The sequence below is a fragment of the Leptodactylus fuscus genome (assembly GCF_031893055.1).
Source record: "Leptodactylus fuscus isolate aLepFus1 chromosome 10 unlocalized genomic scaffold, aLepFus1.hap2 SUPER_10_unloc_1, whole genome shotgun sequence".
Lineage (NCBI taxonomy): Eukaryota > Metazoa > Chordata > Amphibia > Anura > Leptodactylidae > Leptodactylus > Leptodactylus fuscus.
The window spans coordinates 487,010-514,280 of NW_027439814.1; the positions used below are offsets into that span (position 1 = coordinate 487,010).

Consider the following 27,271-nt stretch of genomic DNA (forward strand, 5'->3'; position numbering starts at 1 on the left):
AGAGGAAAACACATACAAGCTCATGGCAGAGAAATCCTAGGAATCATAGCAACTAAGAAAGAAAGAAACACAGACACACTTCAGGATCATTTAGTTCTCTGTACAGATTGATGTTAATAATACAGCCGAATGTGGTTGGAGGACACGAGGAGGGGGTCACAGCATGTAGATATAACAGGCAAAAACGTTTTTGCAAAGGTGGGGGACATATGCAGCTATCATGATAACATGTAGCAGTTCCTTTGGTAGGTGGTGAGATCTCGTGCTCACATCTGATAGTTCGGTATCTTGCATCAGCGCTATTGTCCATTAACCACAAAAAAATGCCCCAAATGTCCTTCATCACAAGCCCTCCTCCTCCTCCTCCTCCTCCTCCTTTCTTCTTACCACTGTGTTCTACTGCCCAGAGAAGTCCGAAGCCATCCAGGTATACATGGTGCTGTTCTCTTGCCAAGCTTCCATAAACACATGGGTAGGTGGGTGATGGTAGGTTCCCAGGTTGTAACAGAGTCCCACGTGTCCACGGTAATAGACAGAAATACCAGTCAGCTGTAGGCATCCTCACACATCAGCAATAGACGCCAAAAATCATCTCCTTGAACGAAGAAGTCCACACTTCCATGTAGGTTTCTCCACCATACCGCATGGTGAGATATGCTGTCCTTAGCTCCTGGTGGGGTTGGTAGCAGGCACGTATACACACAGGAAACCAGCTGAACCAGGTCTTGAGTCATTGTCCATGCTTTACAATAGAAACAAAATACTCCACAGGGTCTTCCATCGATTTATAGTTGCTAATTCATAGTGCTAGTTTGCTTAGTTACCGGATTCTTGAAGATACAGAGAAAAAGAGTGAAAAAGGAAAGATAGAGGTTGCTCCCAGCTTGGAGCCCTGTATCAGGCAGCCAGCCACTCAAGGGGGCGGCGCCATTAGGTCTATATTTAAGAAAATAAAATTAACCATGTATAGTAATCCTCTTTTACGTTCCTAGTGAAACTGTGACTTATAATCCTCCAACATGAAATAAATCTATGCCGCTGCCGTGAAATATTTTCTTACGATACTAGTCTGATAATTTTTTGCTGATTTAGGAGGTTACAAATCTGAGTGATATGAAAGTAGAAGTTATAACAGAAGAAGCGGAGACTTATGTGGATCTAACCCTGCTGTGTAAGGAGGAAGAGGAGGAAAGCCCTGCAGATATGAGCACAGGTGAGTGATGTCCATCAAAGGGTCACAAATTAACTTCTTTTTTGTTTAGCAATTCCTGAAATCCTCTGCAACACTGTTAGACCCCATGTGGTTTTTGCTGCAGCAGAAAGTAGATGCCATGTCTGAATTCTCCTTCTAATGGCTCGTGTTCTACTCTGGAAATATCCGTACAAGGCTTGATCTTCTGTCTAAGAGAAAGGTGGGGCATGTTCTCCTGTCTACCAGGTTGGGGGTACAAAAACAGCCCATTTACGTTATTGAAAAAGTTTCTGGTTCCCAGCGGAGCGAACTCCATGGGTATTCCCAGTTCTTCATGGAATTTAGGGGATGATTTATCAAAACTGTTGTTTTCCACTCCGGTCTTGATAGTCTCTGCCCCAATGGAGCTCGCAACCAATCTATGACATGGTACACACCTCGTCTTCAATTGGGAACAACCTTTGGGGTCCTTGTGATGAAACGAAAATCCACACTAGCTTGTTGCTGGCGTAGAATTCTGGTGTCACTTACACCATGATAAATTTGACGGAGCAGATGGTCCTGCGCCCAAAATTACCTCACCACGCCTGCTTTGAGGAAAGTGGCTTGTGTAGCGCAAACTCAAAAAGTCTGAATTTTTGTTTCACTTTTTCATGGCTTGTAGGAGAGTTTTCTGGCCCACAAGCCCTATAGGTCCTCCCATATGTCTGTCAAGTTTAATACCATCAATAGGACTGGTCTTGGTGGGTGTCCCAGAAGCTAAAGGCAAATAGGTGCTCAACTAGTACTATCACGTGAGCTGCCCCTCTCTGCAGCCATGTGCTGTCACCTAAGATAAGACCCTGGTGGGGGTAAAATCCCTTTCATTTCATACTGTTGTCTTTGTCCAAGAAAATCTCCCTACAATTTGTATGGCCCCAGTACATTGAAGGATCACCAACAAGTGTACAGCGCTTGATAATCAGATATATAATGTATGTATGTGCTTCTTTTACAGATGGACCCAGTAAGAGAAATCCACTTGAAAGATGTTCCAGTCCATCGTATTCCCAGGATGCCCAGCAGGATTATCAGGTAGGTGGAGGTGAGATCTTACTTATGGTTGTTGGAATATATTTCTATATATTGGACAGACAGAGTTAAGCTACATTCACACAACAGTGATTAATGGCCGTTGACGTCTGTTTTTTTGATGGAGGTCACACGGCAGCATATCCTATTTTTGGCCACCCCCGGGTGTAAGATATTTTTCACAGCTGCTTTGCACCCCGGTTGTCTAAATGCCTTAGTCAGCACTGCCAAGGTGGACGCAGCATATGGTCGCAATATACATACAAACATACAATTTGCTAGCCCCTTGAATATCAGATCTATGGTTATTATGTATAGTTATGGAAATGAGGTTCGGAGTACACAACTAGATGAAATTGTGGGATCTGTAGAGTGCAACAAACAATGTAATGCAGAATATCAGATCTGCAGCATTTCCACAGCAAGAACCGTAATTCACTGCAGAAAAATCTATACTGTTTCAGATCTATGAGAACATACCCGTACATTATTCTCATCGTCTTCATACTTTTACATTGTTTCCTCAATTTATTATGAATTAGGTTAAAGAACCATTCGATATCAAAGATGAGCTTGTAATAGAAGAAGAGACATATGCGGGTGTAACCCAGATGTATAAGATGGAGGATAATCCTACAGATATCAGCACCGGTGAGTGATAACCCATAATTGGTGAGAGAGTCTCATATTTGCCTTGTTCTGTCTTTAACCAGAGAGACGATCTGGTTCAAGCCCAGGTATTATGAGGTCAATTCATCATCACCAGTTCACAGAAGGCGAGCCACATTTTCGGGATAGTATATCACAGAGCAACAATATGTATATTCTATAGCTAAAGATTCACTACCTACCCATAGAATATATAGGGACACTACCTACCCATAGAATATATAGGGACACCACCTACCCATAGAATATATAGGGACACTACCTACCCATAGAATATATAGGGACACTACCTACCCATAGAATATATAGCGACACTACCTACCCATAGAATATATAGGGACACTGCCTACCCATAGAATATATAGGGACACTACCTACCCATAGAATATATAGGGACACCACCTACCCATAGAATATATAGGGACACTACCTACCCATAGAATATATAGGGACACCGCCTACCCATAGAATATATAGGGACACCACCTACCCATAGAATATATAGGGACACCACCTACCCATAGAATATATAGGGACACCACCTACCCATAGAATATATAGGGACACTACCTACCCATAGAATATATAGGGACACCACCTACCCATAGAATATATAGGGACACCACCTACCCATAGAATATATAGGGACACCACCTACCCATAGAATATATAGGGACACTACCTACCCATAGAATATATAGGGACACTACCTACCCATAGAATATATAGGGACACTACCTACCCATAGAATATATAGGGACACTGCCTACCCATAGAATATATAGGGACACTGCCTACCCATAGAATATATAGGGACACTACCTACCCATAGAATATATAGGGACACTACCTACCCATAGAATATATAGGGACACTGCCTACCCATAGAATATATAGGGACACTGCCTACCCATAGAATATATAGGGACACTGCCTACCCATAGAATATATAGGGACACCGCCTACCCATAGAATATATAGGGACACTACCTACCCATAGAATATATAGGGACACTACCTACCCATAGAATATATAGGGACACTACCTACCCATAGAATATATAGGGACACTGCCTACCCATAGAATATATAGGGACACTGCCTACCCATAGAATATATAGGGACACTACCTACCCATAGAATATATAGGGACACTACCTACCCATAGAATATATAGGGACACTACCTACCCATAGAATATATAGGGACACTGCCTACCCATAGAATATATAGGGACACTGCCTACCCATAGAATATATAGGGACACTGCCTACCCATAGAATATATAGGGACACCGCCTACCCATAGAATATATAGGGACACTACCTACCCATAGAATATATAGGGACACTACCTACCCATAGAATATATAGGGACACTACCTACCCATAGAATATATAGGGACACTGCCTACCCATAGAATATATAGGGACACTACCTACCCATAGAATATATAGGGACACCACCTACCCATAGAATATATAGGGACACTACCTACCCATAGAATATATAGCGACACTACCTACCCATAGAATATATAGGGACACTACCTACCCATAGAATATATAGCGACACTACCTACCCATAGAATATATAGGGACACTGCCTACCCATAGAATATATAGGGACACTACCTACCCATAGAATATATAGGGACACTGCCTACCCATAGAATATATAGGGACACTACCTACCCATAGAATATATAGGGACACTACCTACCCATAGAATATATAGGGACACTGCCTACCCATAGAATATATAGGGACACTACCTACCCATAGAATATATAGGGACACTGCCTACCCATAGAATATATAGGGACACTACCTACCCATAGAATATATAGGGACACCACCTACCCATAGAATATATAGGGACACTACCTACCCATAGAATATATAGCGACACTACCTACCCATAGAATATATAGGGACACTACCTACCCATAGAATATATAGCGACACTACCTACCCATAGAATATATAGGGACACTGCCTACCCATAGAATATATAGGGACACTACCTACCCATAGAATATATAGCGACACTACCTACCCATAGAATATATAGGGACACTGCCTACCCATAGAATATATAGCGACACTACCTACCCATAGAATATATAGGGACACCACCTACCCATAGAATATATAGGGACACTACCTACCCATAGAATATATAGCGACACTACCTACCCATAGAATATATAGGGACACCACCTACCCATAGAATATATAGGGACACTACCTACCCATAGAATATATAGCGACACTACCTACCCATAGAATATATAGGGATACTACCTACCCATAGAATATATAGGGACACTGCCTACCCATAGAATATATAGGGACACTACCTACCCATAGAATATATAGGGACACTGCCTACCCATAGAATATATAGGGACACTACCTACCCATAGAATATATAGCGACACTACCTACCCATAGAATACAGTCCTATGAAAAAGTTTGGGCACCCCTATTAATCTTAATCATTTTTAGTTCTAAATATTTTGGTGTTTGCAGCAGCCATTTCAGTTTGATATATCTAATAACTGATGGACACAGTAATATTTCAGGATTGAAATGAGGTTTATTGTACTAACAGAAAATGTGCAATATGCATTAAACCAAAATTTGACCGGTGCAAAAGTATGGGCACCTCAACAGAAAAGTGACATTAATATTTAGTAGATCCTCCTTTTGCAGAGATAACAGCCTCTAGTCGCTTCCTGTAGCTGTTAATCAGTTCTTGGATCCTGGATGAAGGTATTTTGGACCATTTCTTTCTACAAAACAATTCAAGTTCAGTTAAGTTTGATGGTCGCCGAACATGGACAGCCCGCTCTCAAATGATCTGAAAACAAAGATTGTTCAACATAGTTGTTCAGGGGAAGGATACAAAACGTTGTCTCAGAGATTTAACCTGTCAGTTTCCACTGTGAGGAACATAGTAAGGAAATGGAAGAGCACAGGGACAGTTCTTGTTAAGCCCAGAAGTGGCAGGCCAAGAAAAATATCAGAAAGGCAGAGAAGAAGAATGGTGAGAACAGTCAAGGACAATCCACAGACCACCTCCAAAGAGCTGCAGCATCATCTTGCTGCAGATGGTGTCACTGTGCATCAGTCAGCAATACAGCGCACTTTGCACAAATAGAAGCTGTATGGGAGAGTGATGAGAAAGAAGCCGTTTCTGCACGTACGCCACAAATAGAGTTGCCTGAGGTATGAAAAAGCACATTTGGAGAAGCCAACTTCATTTTGGAAACAAAGATTGAGTTGTTTGGTTATAAAAAAAGGCGTTATGCATGGCGTCCAAAAAGAAACAGCATTCCAAGAAAAACACATGCTACCCACTGTAAAATTTGGTGGAGGTTCCATCATGCTTTGGGGCTGTGTGGCCAATGCCGGCATCGGGAATCTTGTTAAAGTTGAGAGTCGCATGGATTCCACTCAGTATCAGCAGATTCTTGAGAATAATGTTCAAGAATCAGTGACGAAGTTGAAGTTACGCCGGGGATGGATATTTCAGCAAGACAATGATCCAAAACACCGCTCCAAATCCTCAGGCATTCATGCAGAGGAACAATTACAATGTTCTGGAATGGCCATCCCAGTCCCCAGACCTGAATATCATTGAACATCTGTGGGATGATTTGAAGCGGGCTGTCCATGCTCGGCGACCATCTAACTTAACTGAACTTGAATTGTTTGTCCAAAATACCTTTATCCAGGATCCAGGAACTGATTAAAAGCTACAGGAAGCGACTAGAGGCTGTTATCTTTGCAAAAGGAGGATCTACTAAATATTAATGTCACTTTTCTGTTGAGGTGCCCATACTTTTGCACCGGTCAAATTTTGGTTTAATGCATATTGCGCATTTTCTATTAGTACAATAAACCTCATTTCAATCCTGAAATATTACTGTGTCCATCAGTTATTAGATATATCAAACTGAAATGGCTGCTGCAAACACCAAAATATTTAGAACTAAAAATGATTAAGATTAATAGGGGTGCCCAAACTTTTTCATAGGACTGTATATAGGGACACTACCTACCCATAGAATATATAGGGACACTACCTACCCATAGAATATATAGGGACACTACCTACCCATAGAATATATAGGGACACTACCTACCCATAGAATATATAGCGACACTACCTACCCATAGAATATATAGCGACACTACCTACCCATAGAATATATAGGGACACTGCCTACCCATAGAATATATAGCGACACTACCTACCCATAGAATATATAGGGACACCACCTACCCATAGAATATATAGGGACACCACCTACCCATAGAATATATAGGGACACCACCTACCCATAGAATATATAGGGACACTACCTACCCATAGAATATATAGGGACACCACCTACCCATAGAATATATAGGGACACCACCTACCCATAGAATATATAGGGACACCACCTACCCATAGAATATATAGGGACACCACCTACCCATAGAATATATAGGGACACCACCTACCCATAGAATATATAGGGACACTACCTACCCATAGAATATATAGGGACACCACCTACCCATAGAATATATAGGGACACTGCCTACCCATAGAATATATAGGGACACTACCTACCCATAGAATATATAGGGACACCACCTACCCATAGAATATATAGGGACACTACCTACCCATAGAATATATAGGGACACTACCTACCCATAGAATATACGCTATTAAAACATCACTTTTATTAAACTCATCTTAAAAAACAATCAAAAGCCTAAATTGTTTAAACACCGAGCTCAAAGCGTAACCTCAATTGTGAGGAACAAACTGGGGAGTGGGTTAAAGGGATTCTACCATTAAAACCCTTTTTTTGTGGATAAGGCGTCGGAATAGCCTTTAGAAAGGCTATTCGTCTCTTACCTTTAGATGTGATCTCCGCTGCGCCGTCCCTTAGAAATACCGGTTTTTACCGGTATTCAAATTAGTTCTCTCGCAGCGATGGGGGCGGGCCCCAGCGCTGAAAATGCAATGGGGGCGTCCCCACTGCTGCTCAAAAACAGGCTCCAGCGACACCTCTAACTTCAGCTGGATCCTCCCCTTCTCTGTCGTCTTCCTCCTGCGTCACCTCCGACGCCTGCGCAGTTGGTTTTGCCAGTGAGACACTAGTAGAGCCGACTGCGCATGCCGGCCGGCGGCCATTTTTGGGAGGCCGCTCTTGCTTTTGTAGTACAATGCACAAAGGTAAAGCCCATACACAAGTGTATAGATGTGTAGAGTAAAAGGACTAAGTCCGTAAGCATGCGTCAAAATGAGCCGACGAAGTAGTGGGTACGCATGCGCATCTGTGCTGTAGTGGCCTTCGTAGGATGTGTATGAGACAAAGGGGAGGTGCTAGTACGCCCAATCACCTGACTGCTTGCGTGGCTCTAAGGGCTCGTCTGCACAAGCCAATAGAGGGACAGATATACAGCCGGGCGACAAGGAGAAGTATGGAGGGGGAGGTGTGTTTGGAGCAGACACACGATTGGATGTGTGACTTCTGGGAGGAGTGGTAGAGAGATTAAAAGACTGCGGTGAGGCAGGGCAACTCACGGCTGAATGTAGAGTGGCGGTCCTGCCAGCGGTCAGACATCACACCGCCATATACAACAGCAGCTTTGGCTGCTTCTAGTTTGTGAGGACACTTTGAGACCCCTGATGAATCCTATCCTAAGAGGAAACGCGTAGGGTCAGTTCCTTAGGTAATGTGGTTGTTCTCCTGGCATAGTCCCTTGAGAGACCTGGCTCTTGATACCCCCTTCCTCTCTGTTGGTTTGGCATTAGGCCAGTAGCCTCAGAGGGGGGGGGGTGTTAATCATTGAGCCTGTTTTAGAGGTTTTTCTCTTGGCTCTGGTGTCTGGGATTAAGCCACTGGTTGTACTAGGGAGTGAGGGTTTTGCCCCTGATATAGGGACTAACAGACATAGTTAACCCACTCCCCAGTTTGTTCCTCACAATTGAAGGTAACACTTTGAGCTCGGTGTTTAAACAATTTTTGATTGTTTTTTAAGATGAGTTTAATAAAAGTGATGTTTTAATAGTATATATTCTATGGGTAGGTAGTGTCCCTTACTAGAGATGAGCGAACACTGTTGGGATCAGCCGATCCGAACAGCACGCTCCCATAGAAATGAATGGAAGCACCTGGCACGTACACTTTGCCGGCGGCCGGCCGGCGTCACAGGTGCTTCCATTCATTTCTATGGGAGTGTGCTGTTCGGATCGGCTGATCCCAACAGTGTTCGCTCATCTCTATCCCTTACTGTTCAGTGAATATTTTCGGGATAAGGTGCAAAGTGTTAGGTAGAAGTTTTTCTCTTCTTTGTTGTGTTTTTCTGCAGTTGAAATACAATCTTTTCTTATCTTACAGATGACTGCACTAATAACTTCATGGGACATCTCATTGTATCTCCAGATTATGAATTAAGCTATAACAATGTAGGAGAAGATGATAATGGAGAAGATTCTGCAGCGCTTCTTACCATAACTATACCCTCAGTCCTTCACAGCGGGGATCGATCTAACGATCCCACCACTTCCAGGGAACCTTCATCTGATCAATCACCTATTGGGAACCAAAGCGCAGCAGAGACGGGCAGTAAACTATTCCCATGTCCTGAATGTGGAAAACATTTTTCTAAGAAATCAAATCTTTCTATGCATGAACGAATTCACAGAGATGAGCGGCCATTTTCCTGTTCAGAATGTGGGAAAAGTTTTCGGCAGAAATCAGTTCTTTTTAAACATGAAAGAAGACACCGAGGAGAGGAACCATTTTCATGCTCAGAATGTAATAGAGGTTTTCAACAGAAGTCCGATCTCATCGTACATCAGAGAACTCACACAGGGGAGAAGCCATATTCATGTTCTGAATGTGGGAAATGTTTTATGCAGAAATCAGTCCTTGTGACGCATCAGAAAATTCACTCGGGGGTAAAGCCATTTTCATGCTTGGAATGTGGCAAATGTTTTACACGAAAGCAAGATCTTTTTAAACATCAGATAACTCACACAGGGATGAAACCGTTTTCTTGTTCCGAATGTGGCAAATGTTTCACCACCAAATCGAACCTAGTTGAACATCAAAAAACTCACACAGGGGTGAAACCGTTTTCATGTCCAGAATGTGGGAAATGCTTTATCCAGAAATCAGATGTTGTTAAACATCAGAGATGTCACACAGGGGAGAAGCCGTATTCATGTTCCGAATGTGGCAAATGCTTCGCGAGGAAATCATGTCTTATTGAACATCAGAGAACTCACACGGGGGAGAAGCCATTTTCTTGTCCAGAATGTGGGAAATGTTTCAGCCATAGGTCGGCTGCTGTTAAACATCAGGTAGTCCATGCAGGAGAGACACCATTTTCATGTTCAGAATGTGGGAAATGTTTTATTAAGAAATCACATCTTATCGAGCATAGTATAACCCACACAGGGGACGAACTGTTTTCATGTTCCGAATGTGGGAAATCTTTTAGCCAGGAGTCAAGTCTTGTTAAACATCAGAGAACTCACACAAATGAGAGGCCATTTTTATGTTCCGAGTGTGGGAAATGCTTCACTAGAAAATCAAGTCTAATGGAACATCTGCGAAGTCACACAGGAGAGAAGCCATATTCATGTCCAGAGTGTGGGAAATGTTTTAGCCAGAAGTCGGATCTTGTGAAACATCACAGAACTCACACAGGAGAGAAACCTTATTCGTGTTCAGATTGTGGGAAGTATTTTAGACAGAAATCGGTGCTAGTTAATCATCAGTTAATCCACACAGGGGAGAAGCCATTCTCATGTTCAGAATGTGGGAAATGTTATAGCCACAAGGCAGCTCTTGCTCAGCATAAGAAGCGAAGCCATTTTAACATTCAGACTGTAGCAAATGTTTTACCTCAGATATAGCTCTCCAGGATAATTGTTTGGATAATACCATTGTCATCAGAATTCTCTGGTTGTCTTTTTAGCCTGCTAAAAGGTTTCAGCAAGGCTAGACAGCAGAAGGTACTTGACCACTTGGCTTTCTGCCAGGGAGGCCAAACCAACGCTTCACATGTCATTACAACCCTAATCCAAAGTGTATTCACTACTATACTCTTCAGCAGTGAAATTGCAACTGGAAGAAAGAAAAGTCTTGGAATTCTGGAAATCATAAGATGGATAGACACGGTAATGATATGCAAATGATACAACAAATGGAAACAAAATATTACAAACTTCCCAATTTATTTATTATTTGGTGCAAACGTCATGTACAGAAATAAACACCCTTAGGGCCCCTTCACACGGCGTAAGTGCTCGGCTCATTCCGAGTCGTACATGCGAGCGCTTCTAAACACTTCCCATTCACTTCAATGGGAGCGCTCGTAAAGCCAGCCGAAGTGAACTGAATGGGAAGTGTTTAGAAGCGCTCGTGTGTACGGCTCGGAATGAGGCGAGTGCTTACGCCGTGTGAAGGGGCTCTTACATGCCTTGGCATGATATCTATAAGGTTACTATGGTTGTCTCAGGAATGTTATGTTACACTTCCGCACAGAAATTATCAAGACTGTTTGTTGTCAACTCTTTTTGCAATTGCCGATCAATGACTTCCCGGATGTGCTCAGTTGGAGACAAGGCCGGAGGCTCTGCAGGTCAGGGTTACATGTTCATGTCATGCATATTGCTCACAGTAGCAGAAGCAACAATTGGAGAATGGCCATACCACTGGTTCCACAATCAAATCAATGTTAGTATATCTGAAATGAAGACTAGAGGGGTCAGCTGGCTGCCATACATTATGCCACTCCAAAATATAATCTCAGGAGTAGGACCAGTATAACATCCCCTTTTGAGGCCTCTTCATGACATTGCCCACATGGACCCAAGCCCAATCTCCAGCTAGTATTGCATCCAAAACAAATTCACCGGTCTCATTGCAGAAGAGGATAGACCTGCATTCCAGCTTCAATTGTTGTCTTGCTGTGCACCATGATAGCCTTCGTGAGCAGTGAAGTGAGTCCATTGGAGCACCCGTAGCTGGCCATCTGGCTCATAGCCCAATGTTGTACAAACACCTTTTGTGTTGACAATTTTTGCCGCCCAAGGATTGGGATGTGATATTTCACCTGCAGTACAGAGTTGATCACTATGCATCATTCTTCCTATCAGATGATCCATGCAGAGATTCACCTGCTGCACCTCTTGCTGTCATTCCAGTTTGTCATTGTTCTCACAACCACTACCAGAGTGATAAACCAAGGTCTTTCAGATCAAGGATTTTGTCCTTCTCAGTTTACAACAAGTGATGATAACTGGCACATCAACTAACAGGAGCCATTGCACAACATCCCACACCACACGGTGGCTCAATGGTTAGCCTTGCAGCGCTAGAGTTCTAGGTTCGAATCCTGCCAAGGACAAAAAAAACATCTGCAAGGAGTTTGTATGTTCTCCCCGTGTTTGCGTGGATTTCCATCCCATACTCCAAAGACATACCGATAGGGGGAAAAAATGTACATTATGAGCTCTATGTGGGGCTCACCATCTACATAAAAAAACATCCCACACCACTTGATCTGTTCGAGGTTTCATGCGGCTAAACTACTTTGCCTTCGATCTGGCTTTTATGCCTCTCGCACATGCCTCAGATTGGAGCTAAGTGCAGATCTTGGCGATACCTGAGACTTTCTTGATTTGGATAAACTTATGGCTTGTCCATCTTGGTGTTACAGTTTCACTGTTGAGTGTATTTCCATTATGGCTTCACCATCCTGAGTTAGCGGCTTCAAGACCGAATATTACTACCTCATCAGATGACTTATGGATCTTCCCCAATAATATGATGTATGACAGCTACATACTGTATGGAAGGAGCCTGTTACCCTATAACACTTACACCTTCTAATGGGAAACTGTAAGAGACCTACCTCTTGCCATAGAGTCTACAGGTGTGTGTACTTTCCCACCTCCTCCTCTCTACCTCTTTAGCTAGTCTTTGACCCTCGTAGTTGTAACACCAGTGACTTAGTTTAAATCATACAACAAAAACCCACTTGAGATACCCTAGTAGGGCTTCTGCTCGCATCCATCTGACATTATACCCAAGTCTAAACGTACTTTTATACTTAGTTACTCATGTAAAGGCTTGTTTTTTAGCAGAAACTGGTGTCATATCCGATATGTAACTCCAACAGTTATAAACACTAGTAAACTTATCTGTTTCTCATTCGTTGTAACCTACAAAACCAAGAAATACCGTATATACTCGAGTATAAGCCGACCCGAATATAAGCCGAGGCCCCTAATTTTACCACAAAAAACTGGGAAAACTTATTGACTCGAGTATAAGCCATGGGGGGGGGGGGGGAATGCAGCAGCTACTGGACAATTTCAAAAATTAAAATGGTCGGAGTTTTTGGGTGCAGTAGATGCTGGGGAAGGGGAGGGGGTGTTTTGGTTGTCTGTCTGCCCCTTCCCTGAGCTTGAGGACTGTTTTTTTTTCCCCGCACTGGGAATTCAGCCTGGCCGAATATAGGGGATCTGCAGTGCTCCTATTAACCCCTTCTCGACTATACTCAGTAGACCGGGCACTGTCAGACACAGGGATACCTAATCTGTTTGTATTTCATAGTAAATTTCGGCTTATACTCGAGTATATACGGTACATGAAAAACTATCAAGTGATATAATGTTGAAAATGTGTACATTGAAAATGAATCTTAAAAAAATCGATATGTGCAAAAATAGGAAAAGTAGGTAAAGAGTAGTTACATAGTCCAGCCAGACATGTGCATGAGAAAAATGCCATGAAATCCTTCTGTCACATAATAACTAGGTAGTAAGGCAATGACAAGCTCCATAAAGTGAAGTGTAATACTCATTGCCGAATCCTGCAATAGGGGCTGATGGCACCATCTGTAACCCGGGGGTCATTTACATCCAACACTTGCCCAAGTGAATGTGATGTTTGAGGCCTTATTTTTGCAGGAAAAGTTGTAGAATTTTATTTTCTAAATTTTGGGGTAAAATAAATAAGTTCAGGTGCAATGTATAGTATTGGGCTAAAGTTGTAGGCAGGTGTAGAAGAATGCTGCAAAATAAGTATACTTTCAGAATCAGAGGGGTTAAGGCAGGGTTCACACTACCGTCGGATTTCGTTATGAAGGTAAGGTGACAATAGCTACAGACACTTCTGACACCAACAGTAGTGTGAACGCCCCCCTAGAGAAATGTAAATCCTATCAATATTTAGTGTGACCTTTGCCCTTTGGAGGAGGAGTCCTGGAAGTGATGATATGGCCCCCATAAAAATAGCCCTAATCTCAACATCATCCAGTCTGTCTGGGATGACATGAAGAGACAGAGGTATTGGAGCAGGCCTTCCCTTCCTTCCTTCAAAAATAAGTTTGCAAGTACCAAGAAGAACTGAAGAAAGGCAAAGGTCATGCCAAATATTTGTAGACAAAAATATATTAAAGGGTTTTCCTATGTAGATAACCATATTTAACTTTGTAGACAAGTAAAAGTTAAACGTTATTGCAAAGCAATTAAAATTTTTGCAGAATTTTATAGATTTCTCTGACCATCTTAGGCCCGATTCACATATGTTTGGGTTTCTGTTTGGGAAGTCCGCTTGGGGACCACCCCGGAATGGAAACCTATATGCATGAAAAAGCGCTTGCCTAAGGAAACCCGCGGACCACACAGACTATAGTGGGTATTAATATACCCTAATATATACCCTAATATACTTACCGTCTTGCCTAGGGAGACGTGTTTAAGTCGTCCCCTGTTTGGCTGCTGTCTAGGAAAACTTGTGTTCTAGCCTGTACCGATTATCTCGATTTACCTATTTTTTAAATCTGTAAAATCTTGTTATATTCGGTCATATAAAACACCTCGGTCATTGACACATCTTCTTTTGTGAAATGTAGCCCCTTGTTAAGAGACAAAGACCATGTGATCTAATTAAGATGGGGAATTGAGCTTCTTTAGGCGTGGGGTCTGAACTTGAAATTGTATTTTAAGTTTAGGTTTGGTTTCAATGTATTGAGCGCTATATATTGTAACTTAGACAATACAGTTTTGTGCGTGTATATCAAACTATACTTACCGTCATGCCTGGGGGGAGGTATTTGAGCCGTTCCATCTTAGCTATTGCATAGAAAACTCATGTCCAGGTTCGTATTGATGGTCTTGATTCTTAATTCGGCCATATTTGACTATGCAATACATCCCGGTTATGGATACATCGTCTCTAGATAGTTGTAGTTCCTTATTGGTGGATAAAGGCCACGTGACCGAATGAAGTTTGTGAATGGAGATTCGCTACACAGTCCCTTATTGTTAGATGGAGGTCACGTGACCTAGTGGAAGTTATGAATGGAGCTCCGCTATTCAGGTCTAAGCCGGGTATAAGATGTACTACATCTCCAGGCTATGTATTACATATCAGTGAAACCATTTCTATGTTCCGTATATATTTCTCCGTATCTCTTTCTATTTTATATTATATGTTTATAGTTTTATTTATATATTTATTCATCAATGTATTTTGATGTTTATAAGAGCACGGAAGCACTTGAGTTTGGGAGGATACTTTTGAAAGGAAGTGTAATTAGAAGCAGCTGTGACGATCTGTGGATAAGAGTTTAAAAACCAAGGCGAAGTTATTTGTATAGAAATGACAGAGAGGCTATGATTAAGAGACTTAGTGTCTTGAAACGCGTCAGCCAGATATGTAAACAACTAGCGTTTTTTTAACCACGTTTATGTTTTCTTCACTTTTTCACTTGTTCGTCATGGTTTCTGTACCGTACTTTTAACATGAAGAAATAAAGGACATTTTTTAGTCTGAAAAAGAGCTGCGGATCTCATCTGTATTTATACTTGAGACTATAGTGGGGTCCGTGTGGTTTCCGCATGGAAAATGCGTAGAGAAATGTCTTGCAAGCAGCACTTTTCTTTCCGCATGTTTCGAGCGGAAAGCACACGGACCCCATTATAGTCTGAGGTCTGCGGGTTACCTCAGGTCAGGGGTGAACCTGCCTTTTTTCACCACCCGGGAAAGATGACAGAAAACCGCCCCCCCCCCCCCTTCCCCCCAGGAGGAGGGGGCGGGGCAGAGCGAAGGGGGCATGGCGTTAGCAGGCACGGAGAGGACCTGCTCTCTGCCTGAACATGAGGGGAGGCCGCTGGAGCAGCGCTGCGTCCACAGGGCCTCCCCAATCCACCGCTCAGTGACGCCAAGCCAGTCCAGGACAGCTTGTCCTGGACTGGCTTAGGTAAGCAAAAATGCCGCCCTCCCCGTGGCTCTGGCATAGCGCCGCCTGACGCGGTCGCTTCAGGTCACCTCATGGGAGGTGCGGCGCTGCCTCAGGTAACCACTTTTTTATGTATACAGGTTTCTCTTCGGGGTGTCCATAAGCGGATTTCCTGAACGCAGATATGAACCGGGCCTTAATGGTGATATCTATTGTCTTGATCGATTGCCAATGGATACGACCATGAGTGCAGGAACTATATAGGATCTCGGCCATAATTTCCTTATAGTGTTCAGGTTATATTCTCATATCTGTAGTGTCCCTGCCCGATATCCTATCCACATTGAAGAAATCATGACCATAGAAAGTTCCTGCATATCTTATCCATTGGTAAGCTATTGAGATAAGATATCATCACTAAAACCTTTAAAAGTGTAAAATTTTTAATTCCTTAGATTTGCAAAAATGTTTAACAGTTATCTTTTTGCACTATAAATTACAATTTTTTTTTACTTTGGCATTAAAAACTCACTTCTGACATGGCTATTTTGAGTGAGTCTTATATGGCATTGACGTTAAGAGATTTCTTACGCTATGTAAATGAGTATGGGGGCGACTAATAGCTGTAGGGGTTTTTTACCGTCTAGAAATGTTTATTTAATAAACATTATTTATTTTAAAAAATTGTGTTTCTGACTTTTTAAGACTTTTGTATTCCACCTAGCAGATATAAGGCATATCCACGAGATGATACACGTGGTTGCCATTCGGACCCACATCGATCTCATGAATGAAGGTCCCGCGGTTAGAACAAAGAGATGGATGTGCATGTAACAATCTCTTCATTCACTTCTGTGGGGGTTGTAAAATTAGGCAAGATCACCTCATGTCTATCCACTGGAAGCAGAATTAGTGACACCAAGCAGAGATCTAGAAATCTGTGAGGAACTGACAAAGTATATTGGAAAATTGTACACAAGAGAATTCATCAAAGGATAAGAGCAACAGACATCAAGTGATTGATGCAGACAGAGCCAGTAAAAAAACATCATGGAAGCATTATTCCGACATGTTTTTTACTTTCCTGATGAAAGAAACGGTGGCTCATAGGAAAGATTGTCATGTTTTTGAGGCAGATGGAGAGGGCTCCATTGGTGTCCGTCACTCTACTACCGATAATGTCTGATATACACCTCCCATGGCACAAAAATCAGATGCCCTCAAACAAATTTCTATGTCCAAGTGGGGGCCGTCCTAGTCATAAACCCACAATCACGTACAGGTCCCCAAAATTGTTACATACCAACAATTTTGTGCGGCCCTCCAAAGAAATGCCACCCCACCCCATTACCCACAGCCAAACCGGTCATGCTGATGGATGTTGCAGGCAGCAGATCACTCTCCATAGTGTCTCCAGACTCTGTCACGTCTGTCACAAGTGCTCAGTGTGAACCTGCTTTCATCTGTGAAGAGCACAGGGCGCCGGTGGTGAAGTTGTGAATCCTGGTGTTCTGTGGCAAATGCCAAGCATCCTGCATGGTGTTGGGCTGTGAGCACAACCCCCATCGGTGGACATCGGGCCCTTCATACCATCCTCATGGAGTCTGTATCTAACCGTTTGTGTAGACACATGCACATTTGTGACCTGCTGGAGGTCATTTTGCAGGGTTCTGGCAGTGCTCCTCCTGTTCCTCCTTGCACAAAGGCGGAGGTAGCTGTCCTGCTGCTGGGTTGTTGCCCTCCTACAGCCCTCTCTACATCTCCTGGTGTACTGGCCTGTCTCCTAATAGCGCCTCCAGCCTCTGGACACTACGCTGACAGACACAGCAAACCTTGACACAGCTCGCATTGATGTGCTATCCTGGATGAGCTGCACTACCTGAGCCACTTGTGTATATAGAGTCCGTCTCATGCTACCACGAGTGTGAAAGCACAACCAACATTTAAAAGTGACCAAAACATCAGCCAGAAAGCATTGGTACTGAGAGGTGGTCTGTGGTCCCCGCATGCAGATCCCTCCTTTATTGTGTCTCCATAATTGCCAATAATTTCCATCTGTTGTCTATTCCATTTGCACAACAGCATGTGAAACTGATTGTCAATAAATGTTGCTTGGAGTTACATTGTGTTGCTTAAGTGTTCCCTTTATTCGCAGTGAGACAGCCGCTGGTCACTAAGTGACCTCATTTTCGGAAATTACACCCATTAGAGAGTCTACTACCACCAATATAGATTGTAAATCACTTATATGGTGTTGTAGGCACCATTTTCTTTTGAGGTTGCCACACCCTGATGCCTCTCAAACAGAAGACTGACAAGTCCCATGGAGTGAGCACAAAAGAAGATGGTGGTCCAGTAGGTGCGGCCCTGGGCTGTCGACACAAGTAATGTTTATTCACCATGTCACTAACCAGCCCTGTCACAGTATATAAGTGGTATATGAGCAGTTGTATTTGTGGTACACTCCCTTTAGGTGTGTAGGGAGGAATTTCAGTATTTTCACTTCTGTGATTTCATTGTCTTATTATGTTGTTCCCAGTTTGCACCAATAGAAATTTATCCAAGAAGATTCCCACATGATCTGTTGCAGAAGTGAATCTGCACCATGTTCTGTGCCACAATTTGTTATGTTGGTGCGCCTGGGTAGAGCAAAACTCCACCAAAGTCATATTGTGCGGCCTGGGCAAATGGAAGAGCTGAGGAGGAAAGAAGCGAAATGTCACTAAACTGTAGAGGACATCAGGGGAAATCATGAAGAGGGACCGACTTTGTAATGGCAATAAGATTCCACAGTGAACAGGCAGGGTCACACGACGTCTTAGTAAATTGACCCCCATCTCAGATATCTCTAGGAAGTCTTCAGAAGATACTAGACAATGTTTCTGAAATATCTGAATGTTAAAAGATCATGTCCTGCAACGCTCCACCCCACCAATAGAATGATATGTTATATGACATTAGACATTAGTATGTTACGACAGGCCATGAATAGTAGATCAGTCCGGTCTGACTCCACATCCCTGCTGGATAACTGTTTATACAGGCTGTGGTGAATCCCTTTACCAGGCACCGATCCACTTTAGTAGTGAATGATGGAGCAGTGTATGGTGAACAATATAGCAGAGGAGACTCATGATCGGTGATGTGCCAAGTCCCAGGTTCACAATATAGTAATATAGAGTTTACCCTTAGAGTACACTATCCTATGAATATTATAAAGGTGAAAGTTGTGAGTTTGGATGTTTGTGGGTTTGTGTGTTTGGATGTTTGTTCCTCAATCACACCCGAACAGCTGAATGGATTTCCTAGAAATTACACACACACCTGCATATTGGCCAGGAAGGAAAAATGGGCTACTTTAAAAGTGTCTCACTCACCCCCAAAACGCCACCGCGATCCTCAAAAGTTGTCTCCTGCTCCGCTGTCGGCCCGGGCATGACGTCACCTCAGAGAGTTACACGCAACTGCTATTGGTGCATGCCGGTGTGTGGGCGGGACAGGGAGACAGCACAGCGGCCCATAAGTTGGCACTGAATTGTGGGCATGGCTAGCGCATGGGGACCCGTCGCTGAACATGGCTGCCCGCATGGTTCCGAACACCGCTGACATGCCAGCCAGCCACACATTGCCTCAGGCCGGCGTAGCATGCAGCAGCGCACCCGGCCCGAACAAGCCCAGCCGCACCTACCCGCAAACTGTGCGACCGGGAACACACACAGCACGGAAAGGACCGCACATGCTCGCTGAAGCTGCGGCAACGAGACACACACCTCCCCAGTATGTAAATGGTGAGTACTGTGGGAACAGGGATCGGCGGGTTGCTTAAGGGAGGGGGCGGTACAACAGGTGATGGGTAGGGGCTGGGGGAGTTGCTGATTTGGAGGAGGTGCTGGTGGTAGGGGTTAGGGAGGGGGCCAGTGGGAGTGGGTTTGGCACCAGAGGGAAGAAGGTAAGTAGGGGGGAGGGGGGTCAGATTGCAAATGTGGAAAGGGGGGAGGGGGAGATGTAGGAGGTGACTGTAATCTCTAAAGGGGGGAAGGGGGCCGAGAGCACGGGTGGGGGGAAAGGGGAGGGCCGGAGGTGCAGCAGCAGGGCCATGGGGTCCCGGCCCAAGATGCTGTGGGAGGGGCCCGCGCCGGCCGCAAGGAAAGGACCGTGGGGGGCACTGCAGGTGGTTCGCGCAATGGTGAGGGGACAGTGGATGAAGTGGCGGGTTATAGCTAGTTTATTAAAAAATCCCAATGACCTCTCTTTACCTTTTATAGCCACATACCTCCTACCCAGTGTGGGCAACTCAGTAGGATGAGACAAGTCTCATTTCTTCAACCTTGTACTCAGATGGTACAAAAACAGTACATGCTAGTCATCTGGGGATCTGGCTTTATATTCCCCATCCTGGATACTTATCTTATCCATATTATAACCATAAGCTTCTGGTACATTTATGAGGAATAGTCTGAACTCAAGTGATTTTTAAATGTGAGAAGAATGAAGGAATTCCACTTCAAACTGCCCCGTGGTTGGGAACCCTCCTCTCTGACTCCTCCTATTATCCTATCTTGGAGAACCCTAGGTTTTCACCAGAACTTCTTGATCGGGTATTCCTTCACTGGCGCCGCCAGGGGATCTATCTTCGGGATGACTCAGGGTGGCGTACAACATTGGGCCCTTAACCCCCCGACTGTCTTGCCCCCATTGGACGCTTGGCTTGAGATGCAACTCCGCCATTTTTTGAACTCTCTCCCAGCCTCAACAGAGTTTAGGTCTGAGCCCATGCCTTTGGAGAAGATTTGTGTAAGGGATGGCCTCCTCCGCCATTCTCTTCCATTAATCTATAAGCTTCTGATAGACCCCTCAGAGGGGTGTGTACCTCCTTTCATGCAGAAGTGGGAGACAGACTTATCTCTTTCCCAGGACCAGAGGAGGAGTATTTTTTGTCTCTCTTATGAAACCTCTGTCAGTTGGTAAGGTCCCTACAAAATTACACGTTCTTCCCAAAGGTCTCCCCGCTGTGCTGGAGATGTGGGCAGGTAGAGGAGGATATGCTCCGTATTTTCTGGTCCTGCCCTGCATTGTCCTCGTTCTGGGATCATGTTAACCGGATCATTTTGCAACTAACTGATACTCCTCATCACCTAGGCCCGGCTTTGTTCCTGCTCAATCACTGTGAGTTTTCGGTGAAAGTCTACCAGTGCTGTCTGCTTCAATTTTTGGTCCTCGCTGCCTGTGCTTGCATTCCACTCTACTGGAAGCGAGTTGAACCCCCTCTTCTCTCCCTCTGGATTTCGAAGGTCAATGAGATCACACTTATGGAAAAACTCACCTCTTTTCTACATGGTACGACTGAAACCTACATTAAAACCTGGTTTTATTGGTTTGAATTTCAACGCTCTGGGGACTGTCAGATGCTCCTGGGCTCTGGACCTTCCTCCTAGACCTGTGTGGTGCATTCTGTTCGTGGTTATCATGGGTGGATGTATCCTTCCTTCCACCATTTTGTTGACTGGTTGTCTTTGCAATGGATTTACGGTCCACCGAATATGAGTCTAGACGGTTTTTGTTTTTCTCTTGCCCCCTCTATTCGCACTCCCCTAATTACCCTCCCTCCTCCCACCCCTCTCTTCTTTTCTCCTTTTACCCCTCCCCCTTGCTGCGTCTCCTCTTTTTCTTCCGCCTCTTCCATTTCTTCTCCATTATTCTTCTGCCCTTCAGCACCTTCCATGGCCGAGCATCCTGGGACCTCCTGGCGGTCTGAAACCATTTTGTTTTGTTGGTATTGTTTGTATATTTGTGTAACCCTTTTTTGTTTCTTTGTGTTTTAGGTCTATTTCAGACCCTGTTATATTGTTAAACATTTGCAATAAACATTTGAATTTAAAAAAAAAAAAAGAAAAAGAATAGGCATATGTGCAGGTACCTACATGGGAGACTTATAGCTGGCATGTCTTTCTTATGGATACTTCATTTAAAGGGGCTCTATCAGCAAAATCATGCTGCTAGAGCCCCACATATGCGTGAATAGCCTTTAAAAAGGCCATTCATGCACTGTAAAAGTTAAATTAAACAACCCCCCCGTTTTAAAATAATAACCTAAAAAAGAATGTGCTTTCAGGGTGTGCCTTCATCTTCTTCCCCGCCTCTTCTTCCTCCGATGTCTTCGGTCCCATCCTCCAACGGCGCTTGCTCACGGACACTGATAAAAAAAATAGCTTGGGCGCATGCGCAGTAGCACGCGGCTTCTACTACGGCTACTGCGCATGCGCCCAGGCTATTTTTTTTTTATCAGTGTCCGCGAGCGAGCGCCGGAGGAGGACGGGACCGAAGACATCGGAGGAAGAAGAGGCGGGGAAGAAGATGAAGACACACCCTGAAAGCCCACCCAGGGTGCACGATCCGTAAGTAGAGCACATTCTTTTTTAGGTTATTATTTTAAAACGGGGGGGTAGTGTAATATAACATTTACGGTGCCTGAATAGCCTTTTTAAAGGCTATTCACGCATATGTGGGGCTCTATCAGCATGATTTTGCTAATAGAGCCCCTTTAAAGGTATTATGTGGGGATAGAACTTTTTTTTTTACAATGCATTTATTGGAAGAGGAGGGGCGACCATCAATCATCAAGTACAATGCACAGACAGGGGAAATACATCCTGTGTGGGGCACTAATGGGGTGTTTTACTATATGAGGGGGTAAATACAGAAACTAATGGGCACTAATCAGGCATTGTCCTGTATAGGAGCAAAAGTGGAGAACTATACTTCAGGGGGGGGGGGGGGACCTGGAGAATTATCCAGTGTATAGGGGGCGCTGAGGAACATTATATAGTATATAAGTGAGCAGATGAGTGTTATGCAGTGTGTGTAGGGGATGTTGAGGAGCATTATTCAGCATATAGGGGCACTAAGAAGCATTATACATAGTACCTCATTCTTGTTTTTTTATTTAGATCGGCACACCATACAAAAAAGGTTGCCTACCTCTGGTATAGCAGATGGTTCCCCGGCACACAATTATTAGCTCTGCAGCAGGGAATGGGGAAAGTCTTATTCCGCGGCCTCCACCGCTGTCAGTCTATGTCTCTTTATGACGTCACTATTTCTGCAGGTCCATAGAGTTTTGCTAATTTCAACTGTGTGTCCAAGAGCCAGAGCATCAGCAGGAGAGGCAGAGGAATGAGACTGCATTCTGTACAGATAACCATCGGGGCACCCGGGAACCATCTTTAATAGTCACCGCGTATATACAGTGTAGGAAAAGCATTGTAAAAAATTTCTATCCTCTTCCTTTAAAATCCTCCACAGGGGTATGGGTCTACTAGATATCAAAACATAATGTCATGCAGCACAACTTGCAAGGACCCTTGATTGGTTTCAGAGGAAGAATCTGAAGCTGCATGTGCCAGTGGAACAGGCCACTATAGACCTCCCCCTTACAGCAAATTTATGGCTCCCCCACCCCTAATATATTAACATCAGCAGTCTATGACTCGTGGCAGTTGGTTCGGCGACTACTCTCTACCGCCAGGCCTCTCCCCTCTCATGTCCGTTAAAGACTTAATCCTTATAGCAATGCAGCGTAAACAATTAGAGGAATAAGGTCACATAGCAGGCAAACAAAGCAGAATTTCTAAAGCAATATAATGTATTTAGAAAAAGGCTTCAATTTACATAAGCTACCAGTATAGACAGGATCCTTGAGATGTGACAACCCCTTTAATTTCCAATTATCTACAAATGTATGTATGATTATAGGAAAACCCATTATAAGTAAGAAGAATCCACAAAGACCAGCGGGGACTGCCTAAGCACCTGTGCTGGATCCACAGAGGATTGGTGAGAGTGTGTTGCACTGGATCTACAGAGGATTGGTGAGAGTGTATCGGACTGGATCCACAGATGATTGGAGAGAGTGAGTTGCACTGGATCCACAGAGGATTGGAGAATGTGTATTGCACTGGATCCACAGAGGATTGGAGAGAGTGAGTTGCACTGGATCCACAGAGGATTGGAGAATATGTATTGTACTGGATCCACAGAGGATTGGAAAGAGTGTGTGTTGCACTGGATCCACAGAGGATTGGAAAGAGTGTGTTGCACTGGATCCACAGATGATTGGAGAGAGTGTGTTTCACTGGATCCACAGAGGATTGGAGTGAGTGTGTTGCACTGGATCCACAGAGGATTGGAAAGAGTGTGTTGCACTGGATCCACAGAGGATTGGAGAATGTGTATTGCACTGGATCCACAGAGGATTGGAAAGAGTGTGTTGCACTGGATCCACAGACGATTGGAGAGAGTGTGTTTCACTGGATCCACAGAGGATTGGAGTGAGTGTGTTGCACTGGATCCACAGAGGATTGGAGAGAGTGTGTTGCACTGGATCCACAGAGGATTGGAGAGAGTGTGTTGCACTGGATCCACAGAGGATTGGTGAGAGTGTGTTGCACTGGATCTACAGAGGATTGGTGAGAGTGTATTGCACTGGATCCACAGAGGACTGGAGAGAGTGTGTTGCACTGGATCCACAGAGGATTGGTGAGAGTGTATCGGACTGGATCCACAGAAGATTGGTGAGAGTGTATTGTACTGGATCCACAGAGGATTGGAGAGAGTGTGTTGCACTGGATCCACAAAGGATTGGTGAGAGTGTGCTGCACTGGATCCACAGAGGATTGGAGAGAGTGTGTTGCACTGGATCCACAGAGGATTGGTGAGAGTGTATTGCACTGGATCCTCAGAGGATTGGAGAGAGTGTGTTGCACTGGATCCACAGAGGATTGGTGAGAGTGTATCGGACTGGATCCACAGAGGATTGGTGAGAGTGTATTGTACTGGATCCACAGAGGATTGGAGAGAGTGTGTTGCACTGGATCCACAAAGGATTGGTGAGAGTGTGTTGCACTGGATCCACAGAGGATTGGAGAGAGTGTGTTGCACTGGATCCACAGAGGATTGGTGAGAGTGTATTGCACTGGATCCACAGAGGATTGGAGAGAGTGTGTTGCACTGGATCCACAGAGCATTGGTGAGAGTGTGTTTCACTGGATCCACAGAGGATTGGAGAGAGTGTGTTGCACTGGATCCACAGAGCATTGGTGAGAGTGTATTCCGCCGCAGGCTTTTTCTGTTTTAGAGAATGAGCTTTTTTTGCAAGTAGCAGGACAACTACATGTTAAATATCTTGTATTTGCCGGTGAGACTTGTGTCGACTGTTAAATATCCGTACCTGGCCTTGAAATTGTGGGATAGACTTATGTCACGTGTAAATCATCTGGATATCTTGTAGTTACAGCTTGGTTCATGCTTGTCATCTGGTCTGGTCATCTGGGATATTCACGACATCTTGTCCAGGATGACAGAGAGGGATGGCAGACAGACCTGCCATAGATTCCCCATGGATTCCCCTCATGGATAACCCTCATGGATGACGACGACGACGTGTGTGTCTGTCACTCATTTATGTTCATGAGAGTGGGTGTTACCTTCCATCTTGTAGCTATGTAAGGAGATTTCTACTATGGTGCACTCTAACCGCACCCATGTACCCAAAATACAACAGATATGATGTCAGTAGAGTGTTAACCCCATGTCTGCTAGAGAATATTGTAAATATATAATATTTAACATTTCCCCCTTTTGAGAGTGAAATATCTGTTTGAACTCTCAAGATATACCATACGACAATATTCATACAATTAGATTATATCTTCTTTCTTCTTTGCTGGAACTTAATTTTCATTGATTGTCCATGTAACAATAATTTCATCAATTTGCAATACATTTTGACATTAATAAATGTTATGGTATGTTATGTTATGGTAAACTGTGATCAAACATGAAAACAATTTGATACACTATCTAACCTACACCTGATGAAGGCTCTTCTTTCATCGTCTGGTCTTCTGGTCATCTTCTTCCATCATAATAGAAGGCTTATTACCACAAATGTAGTTCTTGACTTAAAGTCCTTTAGATTTCCTCCGTGTTGTGCAGATATTATAACATTGTCCATTAAAGTTCATATTATGAAGATATTGATATAACAACAAAGTCCATATGTTTCACTTTACCAAAACATAGACTGTTAGTGGAGGTTTCCTTTTGTCATTACCTTGACCACCTGTCACTTTAGAATCATGTGACACTTCTGGAGCAATACTGCAAAAGCAAGGCAAGTGTGAATTCTGACATCATCCCTGCTGCTTGTCAGTAAGGTTCAGTCCTGGAATCTCAGTCTCTTGGATACACAATATCTGTGTTTGGGCCTTTTGCTCACCAAACAACTTGAAGTCTTGAAATAGAGAGGATTCCACCAAACAATGATGAGGACATCTTTATATCTGTCCAATCATCCGCTGGTCAAAGGTTCCAACCTCCAGCAATAATTTTTAAACACAGTCCTTGGCATAAGCTTAAGCATATAGCATCATACCTTCAGATTTTGTCTTTTCCCGCACATCTTCTTCTTGTAACTGTTAAAGTCTTTTTATTAACATTTGATATCAAACTTTATCACAATCTTGGACTTGATTGAAGATACGTTTTCTTTCCCTAATAGCTAAGCCAAATTAGGCAATTAACTAAACTATAATATCACAGTGTACCATACCATTCATTTATATATCATACTTCTCTTTATATTGTATCAATATTTATATTTGACTTATAAAATATTGATATTCAATACATTTATCAAACTATCAGATAATAGTACTTTGGATACAATAATCTATATAAACATCATATATCAACATATATATATATATCTTTATATCTATATGTATGAATATATATGTGTACTTTACTTGTGATGACAAATTGCAACATGACTTTGAAATATGTGATTATTAATTACCATTCTATAGACAATCACAATATTTATTCTTTAGTTAGAACTTATCACCAATTATACTAAACATATGTTCCTATATGAATGTGTTATCATACTTATCGTACATTTTCTAAAGTTTAGTCACTTTATTTTCCTTTTTAATAAGAAATAATTTTATTTTGAACATTACTTTATTAAATATCATTGTGTTCTTTATCTGAGACACAATAT

The 27,271-nt window shown here is 43.3% G+C and overlaps 1 protein-coding gene across 1 annotated transcript in view; it reads left to right on the forward strand.

Moving 5' to 3' along the window:
- LOC142186402 (uncharacterized) overlaps positions 1–11,013 on the forward strand; it is a 214,353-nt gene extending 203,340 nt beyond the window's left edge. The window contains exons 6-8 of the mRNA XM_075261252.1: positions 2,806–2,914; positions 8,798–8,800; positions 9,345–11,013. Coding sequence (XP_075117353.1) covers positions 2,806–2,914; positions 8,798–8,800; positions 9,345–10,870 — 1,638 coding nt within the window. The 3' untranslated portion in view covers positions 10,871–11,013. The remainder of the gene's footprint in view (positions 1–2,805; positions 2,915–8,797; positions 8,801–9,344) is intronic.
- Positions 11,014–27,271: the final 16,258 nt, after the last annotated feature.